The sequence below is a fragment of the Charadrius vociferus genome, unplaced genomic scaffold (genome assembly GCF_000708025.1).
Source record: "Charadrius vociferus isolate BGI_N301 unplaced genomic scaffold, ASM70802v2 scaffold228, whole genome shotgun sequence".
Taxonomy (NCBI): Eukaryota; Metazoa; Chordata; class Aves; order Charadriiformes; family Charadriidae; genus Charadrius; species Charadrius vociferus.
In genome coordinates this window covers 1399212-1408645 of record NW_009649864.1, presented here as the reverse complement: position 1 = coordinate 1408645, position 9434 = coordinate 1399212, and the positions used below count along the sequence as shown (strand labels likewise).

The window sequence follows — 9434 nt, the reverse complement described above, 5'->3', positions numbered from 1 at the left end:
GGCCCGGTTTTTCACAGCCCGTAACGGTGAAAACGTTAGATGTTCTTCAAGCGCAATTCACAGGCTGATAGGTCTGGCCGTCGGTGTTGGCTTGCCCCGCTTAGTTTATCAAGCTGCTGTAAAACAGATTAGTAATACCAGCAATAAAAGTCGAAATTAAATTGCCGTAAAGGCGTAAAGGTGGTGTTTGTTTTTAAGAATTGTTATTTTCACTTGGAGGCTACGTTCCTTGCTGGACTGGAGCCCCGAGCGCCGGACCGCAGCGGAGGTACCTCCTGGAATCTCTCGGTTTGGGCTTCGCTTCTGGTTTTGTACTGAATGTTGGTCGGGCAATAAATAACTCTGTAAAACGCGTTGCTGCCGTTAAACTTGAGGGAGTTTGTTCTGCAACGGCCAGAGCATCGATGTGAATGAAAACCATAGGGAAATGCAGAATGCTCCAAAAGGAAGAAAGTGAGGGGAGGGAGAGGAGCGGCTGGAATTGGTAACTTCTGTCGTGTTTCCGAGGAAGTCCATCCAAAGGGTTAACTGGAGGGGCTGAGGGAGACCAGACACCTGGGACCTAACACCCAATTGGCAGTCTTTTGTAATATATAATTTGCCTAAAATTGCGCGCTGAGCACAAGCTTTTGTTTTCTAATTGATTTACGGTTTGAGCCACTTTTACCTCATCCCCTACTGTCCCGCACACGGTGCCAGCAAGTACATTACAGTGAGAAATGATAAATTACCATGCACTTGTGATGCTAATGCATCAAGGGTAAAAAACTGCATACTACATGGCATACTACATGGAGCTTCATGCATTAAGAGTGTCGCAAAGATAGAGCTATGCAAAAAAAAAAAAAAAATCATTTGTATCTTCTGAAATAACTGTTTGATCACTTACTTCAATTCATCTCTGAGACCTAATTGAACCTGAAGATTAAAATTTATGCTATTATGACTTTCCATTTGTGAACTGGGACAAAGTTCTAAAGAAAGTGTGTGAGTGTGGGCTTCAAGTTACCTATATTTTTGAAACTTTTAGTAAGTGAATTGATCAGAACAGTAACAGGTATTACAGCTTCTTAAAGCCTTTTTAAAATCTAAATATTGTGCTTGGTAATGACAACTACAGTATGCATTCTCCAGTGGCATTGCTCCACTTCTAGATGGGAGTATGTGTCGATGGCTTAATCTAAAGTATTTGAATAGTTTTGGTGACAAAGATCAATTAATCTGTTTTATTTCGGAGTAGTACATCGTGTACTAAACAATATCTTTACAGGTATCAAGGAAGAATTGAAAATCTTGTATGTATAATTTTTGCTTGCATTTTGGAAATACCTTCCTGGTATCCCAGAGAAAAGGAAAAATGTAGAAGCTGGTGAAACCTAATATGTGCTTACCGTCTGATTTCTTTCCCCCCACCCTGCACCAGGGGCTGGGTTTTGTTTTACCTTCACATTACTCAGTCCACCTTAAATTTTTTATTTTTGTACGATGTCTGTGGGTTCCAGTCTTGAAATATGAAGAAACAGATTTATGGCGGCTGCTGGGCACAACAAATTAAGTTGACAGTGATGTATGAGAGCATAATAGCATGATGATCCCTCTGTAGCGCGGCTGGACGCCTCCTGCTTCATTTGGCTCTTGTTAGGATCTTTTAGGCAGCTAAATAATGAAATTCTGCTGACTGATTTCTGATTTCTCTTTTCTTTCTCTTTTCACCTTTTTCTGAAACTTGCATTTCCCAGACCCATCCTAATGCCAGCAAACTGCCATTAAAGGATTCTTTCACTTATGACGATTACAGGTTGGTCTGTCTTTTAATTCTTTTTTTCTTCCCCCCTTTTTTTTTTTTAATATAGTGAACCGTGGGACCCTGGAAATGCTTCATTGGTGGGAAAGCCCTATTGTTATTGAAATGTTAAATGTATAAATTGATACTAATACACTTTCTTAATGAAGAAAAAAGTAAAATAAATATGCAGATTTTAATTGTTACAAAGGAGTAGTCATTATGAGCAGTTAATTTAGCCAACTGGCACACACAGGCGGAGATTAGTAAGGTAATTCGTTGTTTCTGAAGAAAATAATTCAGGTTTCAGGTTTGGGGATTTATTTTTTTTTAAACTTTTTTTTTTTTTGTAAAAGGCTTTACCAGCACATAGTAGTAAAAAGTAATACTTACAACGGCTCCTGAACAGGAGAGCTGGTGAACTTAAGCTGTACATGTGAAGCATGAGTGTCACTTGGAGGTGCTATAGGGGGTGACATAATTAAGATAAAAATAAGAATAATTAAGATAATGAGAGCTTTAATTCTGTGAAGTGATTAAAATAGCACGAATAAAAGGCATTCATGAGGTCTTACAAGGAATTTTTTTTTAGCCTAGTTGTACTTCTGAGTTAAGTCTATGAAAGTGGGATTTCCAAAGCACGTTTCCTTCACTTATAGGGTCACAGAGGAACACGCCAACTTACACGTGCAGTGGTCTAAAATGTTGCAGATGAAGTACAACAATTAAAAAGAAACATATTTCTATTATGTTTCAAATAGTGTTTGTATGTCAGAATTATCCACAATTTTAACTTGCTTTTTTTAGAAATTAAGTAGATTTGAACTTGACAGTATCTTTGTAAGCAATTTCTAGTCCTACTGAAAGTCTAATTTGGTATATTAAGTACTTGTTGGTAGTGAAGTCAGTGGAAGTTAAAATTAGTTTGACCTTCTGGTGGAGTTCCTTCCACCCATGTACCCCCATCCCAGAAAGAAACATAACAAATCTGTGTATTAAGGTCAGAACATAGTGAAACTAAGATTATTTTTTTTCCTTCTGGCATCTAATATTCATTTTTGTGTGAAATAAAATAAAACAAAAATGAAATTTTAGAAAATACTGAAAAATGAAGCTCTTCTTTTCTCTTCCGAAGATTCTTAAATTTGAATTAGGTAGCTGGCATTTCCTTTGCTTAACCTGAGTTAGAAGGGTTTTGAATGATGTCTGTGTGCTAAACTGTTTTACTTTCTTCATTCTTTTTACCTGGATATATGTTTGAGGTATTTGGGCCTTTTTTCCTCTTTATACTGTTAAGCAGAAAATTTAGGGATACTGATCTAAGCCAAAAGTTTGCAAACTGAAGCAAAGCACTTACCAAAATATTATGCATGTGTCAGGTGATGACACTGGTTTCCAGTTCATGCAGCACATAAGCTTTTTAAGGAGCAAAGGGAAAAATACCTCCTGGCTCTTACAAGAGTCTGCACATAGATGAGAGCTGCTGCTGCCAGGCAGTAGCTGTGAACTACCCCGGAGCCTGCAGGAATAGCTGACCCCAGGTTTGGGCTGTGTGGCGAGAGGTATGTGTGCAGTGAAGGGTTGGGGAAGCAGAAGGTGATGTGGGAGTGGGTCCTGGTTGAGGGAATGGAAGGTGTGAAGGTTCTGTTGCAAAGAGTGCAGAAGAGGGGGTGGGATCGCAATCCTGATTCGGGAATCGGTCTATGTGCGTGTCTTGGAAACCTGGGAGCTGCTGCTTCTCCTGCAAGTAGCTTTGCCTTCTACTGTTAATGTAGGCAGTGTGGTCTTTAAGAAAACTAAGTTTGGAAACTCACAGCCTAAATGAGTGCTTCAGGTTGGACGACAGCCAATCATACATCGATGTTTTGAATGCTGACCATCTAATGTCTTTAATTTTTTGTAGATGGGCTGTTTCCTCTGTTATGACAAGGCAGAACCAGATTCCAACAGAAGATGGTTCCAGAGTTACATTGGCTCTAATACCTTTATGGGACATGTGTAATCATACTAATGGACTGGTAAGGATTTCTTCAGTGTTGCTGAAAGGCTTTAGGGCTTAAGTATTAAGCCTTTCAACTGCTGTACAACAGTTTAACAACACTTTTCATTATGTTTCTTAACACAAGTATTTTATCTTCCCAAGTGACCTTAAAAAACTAATATGTGAAAGAAAGATTTGTCAGTTTTTTAAATGTCTTACGATAGCTTTTCAGGGAGAACTTTATTCATCTAGAGAAAACTTAGAAGTGATTGCATACAGTTATGTCTCATATACGTATAATGTGCCGTAAAAAGTTTTCGGTTACATGATACTTTTTTTCCAGGCAAGTTTGTATTTTCTTCTGACGAGGAGTTTTGTTTCTGGCGGGCTGAAAAATATTCACAGTACTGGACAGATTTGTTCTGAGAATAGGAAAGCGGGCAATGATAGAGGTTGCCCCATATAGCTACCACTAGGGAAAGTGGTTAGAAATTTGCTACTAAGAAATACTGCCTGCTCTCCTAACCATGCCCAGAGAGCCTTGTTATGGAGACAGCAACAACAAGAACAAAGCCTAGTTCAACAAAAACAGTACATCTGTTACTACATCAAAGAAACAAAATGCAAAAATACTACTTTAGGGCATATTAAACATTTAAAAGGTGACATATGTATGTAGAAAGTCAGACCTGCTGACATTTTGGCTTACGTGAGCGAGTTCAGAAGATGAGGTCTTGATTTCATTAACAGGCTGGTTAATGTTGAAGTGAGGAAATGAAAACCCATAAGAGGACAGTTTATCAATCTTATGTAACCAGTCTCACATACGCTTCAAAACTCATACCTGCTAATTGTGTATCCAGTGGATAGTATTTTTTTATTGTTAGCAGTGAATATGACCCTACTATTCAAGTTGTAAAGCAAGTTGGTTTTCACTTGACATTTAGCTAATTTATTGTTACTATGACTGTACCAAATGCACCAAAGTAGGCTAGGCTACAGAGTTGCAAGTGTTTGGTGGGATTTCTTTTTTTATTTATTTTTCCCTATTAAAACGTGATTACATGTTGTTGTTTAACTGTGATTCTTGCCTTTTGCTATTTGTTATGCAATCTCATAACTCTGAAATGGCAATAAGGCTTGTATGACAGTCTCCAATGTAAAGAAAATTGCTTAAAATTTAGAAATGTATATTTTTGTAATACAAGTCTTAGTACTTCCTGTACCCTTTTCCTGCTGGGCATCTCTTTCAGATGCTTTTGCAGAGACTTGTCTGTATTCATTAGACAACTCTTAATGAATGCCTTCAAAGTTGGGATCAGAGGAAAGAGGAAGAGAGGAGGGAGGGAAAAAATTATGTAGCCTATATTAAAAGAGCAGCTAGTTATGTTGTTTTAATCATTCAAACTTCTATTTAAATTGATAAAGTAATTTTTATTTTTATTATGCTCTTTAACAATGGGTTTGAGATGGAGCCAGCCTCCGGAGCCAAACCTGCTAGTGCAGTAGACTATCAGGGTTGGAAGCATTTTTTTTTTTATGCTGAAGTGTATCCTAAAGGGTGGAGGGAGGGGTGATGGTGCACTAAACTTAAATATTTTGACTGTACATGCAGCCTTTACTCATTTGTTTCATATTTCTACAGAAAACAGTTTAGATAGTTACAGATTTAGGAAGGATAGACAACTGTAATATTGATAATGGGCTAAGAAAAGCTACTAAACCTATTTCTGTTGTGTGTTAGTTTTCTTGTACTATTAGAAATGGGGGAAAAATCCTGCTAAGATAACTGTAAGCTGCTAAGGTAACTGTAAGTTGTCTGCATTGTAGTTTGTTATTGTAGAGCGCGATGAGGGGGGGTTCTGCTCTAATCATAGCATATCACTTGAAAATACACAAAGGGAATTGTTCTTCATTGCAAGAAAGTAAGAAACAAAAGACAGTGTTGTGTGTGCCCCTGTTTAGTCTGCTCCAAACAAAGTGCTGAAATACTTCTTGAGTCAATCAGCTGCTATAGATCCCTGTTGGTGCTTTATTCCATGGGGCTCCTTTCCATGAGCTAGATAATAAAATGCTCTTTGGGTTTTAACTGGAGCTAGGTCCATCCAGCTTTTTCTTGCTTCTGACAGTATTAATTAGATCAACCTGCCACTAAGAACTATATCAAAATGGTTGTCTTCATGCATTTCTCATTGTTATTCTTTAGTGGGATTGTATTTTGACAGTCAGAGGTTGATTACCAGTTCCGCCAGAGCTTTAAATAAGCTATATTCTGCCTGTTGGGCTGGGTCCATCCTTAATCACTGACCAAGCAGACTATTGCATGCTTTATACACAACTTGAAATTCATGTATCAGTCTGCTTCAGAAATAACACTGAAGGGATGCAATTTGTCAGCTATCATGTGGGAAGAGAAGTAAACACCCTGTTAATTCTATTACATGACTGCTATTAAAAGAAAGAGGAAATAAGAGTCTAGCACTCCATTATGCTTTATAGAAAAGCCTTTTAGAAGAGCTGCTGTGTTTTTTAGTGGTTTTTTTTAAAGAAAAAAAAAGGCAAAAATAAAAAAACAATCCCAAAAAAGAGCAGTGCTCTAGTAAAGCATACTTAAACTGACAGAATCCTTCTCTTAACGTACTGTTCCACAGGCATTTCAAGAAACTGGAACGGAGTTTTGACATTCAGAAGTATTTCATTGAGTTTACACACTAAGAAAATTTCAGGATAGGTCCAGTACTGTCAAGAGTTCACCGAGTTCACTTTTTTGAATGGAAGTTGCAGTTTTTCCCAAGATCACTGTATTTTAATTTGGAAGGTGCATTTCTCATAGTGAAGTTAAATCCTCTAGCACTTGTGACCTGCAATTCAGGGTTAGATAACCTTCTAAATGAGAGATCTTAATTAAAAATTGTTCAGTCCAGCATGGTGAATGTACAAGAAAGCCTGTGTTTTGCAGTAGGCCATATCGCATGGTGCCAGTGTTCCCTTCTGATCTCAACATAGCACAAACCATTCATAGACCTGAAGTGATGGCATCCGCACGCAGAGCAGTTCGGCAAGCTTCCGCAGGGGCAGGCTGCCTGCGCTTGGGGCTGCCGTTTTGGGTTTACTGCATCATAGATGAGTTCCTTGTGCTCACTTTGAAAGCACTGTTTTGGGTGACAGATGCGCGCTTGATGATGCAAACAGCGCTAAAACTATTAACATGTAAACCATCAACCAAGCTTTCAAAATACTCCGTGGAGTTCTGTCTCTGGACAAACTGCATCCAAGATGGAAATTGGGATATACTGCAGCTCCCATGTAAGTCAGCTTCCAAACAAGTATGTTTTCATTTACAAAGGCTGAGAGAGAACCTTTGGCATCTCATAGTTTTTTTTCCCAGGCCCAGAGTATATTTTTCCAGTACTGAATTCAGAATACCTACCATAAAAGTTGCTTCCTCATTGTTCAGCAGCTTATGGTCCATCCTGTGGCTGCATCTGGGCCTGCGTCTTTGGTAATACTATTCAAGAACATGCTGTTTGTCACTTTAAAAAGTACTACATTTTTAGGATAGCTTTACTTGTTCGTGTGACCATTTTACGGTTTTGTAATTTTTTTCAGAGAAGTACAGATTTGTTATGAGAATTTATCCTCTTCCATTGCCTGCTACCATCAAAACAAAATCCTTTTAGCATTTTAAGAGTATTACTTAACTTTAGATAAAGGGATTATATGCAAGTAAATTATAATTCTCTGAAGATTGTATCCCCTAAAGATCCGCAGTTATCTAATCCTTTTTCATTGAGAGATCAAAAATGTGCTGGCAGTTGAAGGATAAAGCACAGCATATAGAGCTGTCAGTGCCTTGCTCCCTTGGGCCTCAGGGGAGTGACTGAAAACTCCAGAACTTCCTAACAAGCTGCAGGCTTTAGCATGGGACTGTCTGTGGTCTACGGAGGGTTCTTTCCTCAGAGCCTTCCATTCACTTCAGGTAGGTTATTTCTTCCCTTAGATTTCTTTAATACAGAGATTTTTTTTTTAAAAAAGAGATTGCTAAGGAATCATAAAACAATTACTACCAGCTATACTATATCATACAGAGAAAGAAATGTATGCAATTGCTATTCTTAATATCTGTTTCCAATAGGACAACGTTTTGTCAGTGGTGAGGGAGATACGTATAAAATGCTAAAGGTGCTTTTGTTACTCTTTCCTTGGATAGATCACTACAGGCTACAATTTAGAAGATGACCGGTGTGAATGCGTAGCGCTTCAAGATTTCAAGCCTGGAGAACAGGTAGCGTGAACAGTTATCTACATAATTGTTCGTTAATTAAGTTTTGTGGACACTTGGTAACTCCCTACAAAATTTTAATAACAGAGTGGTGTGAATTAAGCCCTGCTACATTTGTATTTTATTGTGCTGAGCTAATTTTGTGTGAAAATACTGCCAAACTAAGTGCATGTTTTTCAGAATAAAATACTTTCTGTCACTTGGTGTACAACCCAACTTTAGGTGAGTTTTGATTCCTCATTTTAGACAACTAATTGAAATATTTAATCATTGGTAAATGCATGTATACAGACACTGAGTGTGGTATTCTGGATGAGATTAATAAAGGCCATATCTGAAGAACCAAAGATAAATATAGATTTGGGGCATCACTTTGTCTGCAACAGCAGATTGTAGAGTCTCTCTTTAAAATTTTGATTTGTTTCTTATTAGTCTCCCTTTAACAAGAGTTTAAATGCATTATAGTTGCCAGTCATTTTACCCATGTCGCCATTCCCATGCTTAGTGAAAATGAGAAAGGACCTAAAAATACACTCCCTCCCTTTCGCACAGGCACGCAAACGTGTACACAGCCCGTCATCCTGAAACAGAAGGCACCAAAGGGCAGGTCTTGCAAAGATGCATGGAACAGTTCAGAATGCAATGTTTTATTCAGAACCACTAGGAAGCAAAAATGAGTGTTAAAACTAGTGATGCATTGAAGACAGTGGTTCCAGGGGCGTAGGAAGCCCTCCAGCAGGAGGGTTCCTATTCTGTGTCAGCAGCCAGCATAAGCCCTCAAGTGTAGTAGCACTCCATTTTCCTGCTGCTTGTTCACCTGTAGTCAGCATGGCCCGAAAAAGGCTGTCTACGAAACATCCTGAGATGTTTTGTAACTCACTCTGAGTTATTACCTTTACTGTGTTATTTTGACAGCCTTACGCTTAACGATATTTTTATTTTCATTTTTTCTTATGTATTGTTACCTTCTTTTTTAACAAAGATGTGTCTGAAAAATTTTAAGTATGTCTTTCCAAAAGTATATTTATCCTCATTGCTATGCTGGGCTTTATAGTGATTGTATATTTTTTGTGTTGCTCTTAGAATTTGTTATGGTATATTTGCTGTTTTTTCCAATACCGGTATGATGAGTTAAAAGGGGTCCACAGTTTTTCCAGAAGTGATCCAATTTATAATTTTCCACAGCTGGCAATGAATGTGTCATATAGCTGTTCTGACTGCTCTCTCCATTTCAATTGTAGAGGCTTCCTCTATTCCGATTTTATTTTAGTAGTTTTACTATGTCTGCTATTTATCAGTTTTTTAAAATTTCTGTGCAAACTTTTAACTGTTATCGGCATCATTAAAGCACTTCAATTATATAATTCTTTGGTCTTTTAATATACTGT

General features: G+C 38.0%; 1 protein-coding gene across 1 annotated transcript in view; it reads left to right on the top strand.

Moving 5' to 3' along the window:
* SETD3 (SET domain containing 3) overlaps window positions 1–9434 on the top strand; it is a 34535-nt gene that overhangs the window by 19821 nt on the left and 5280 nt on the right. Inside the window, exons 6-8 of the mRNA XM_009891029.1 lie at window positions 1740–1798; window positions 3687–3801; window positions 7975–8049. Of these exons, the coding sequence (XP_009889331.1) occupies window positions 1740–1798; window positions 3687–3801; window positions 7975–8049 (249 nt within the window). The remainder of the gene's footprint in view (window positions 1–1739; window positions 1799–3686; window positions 3802–7974; window positions 8050–9434) is intronic.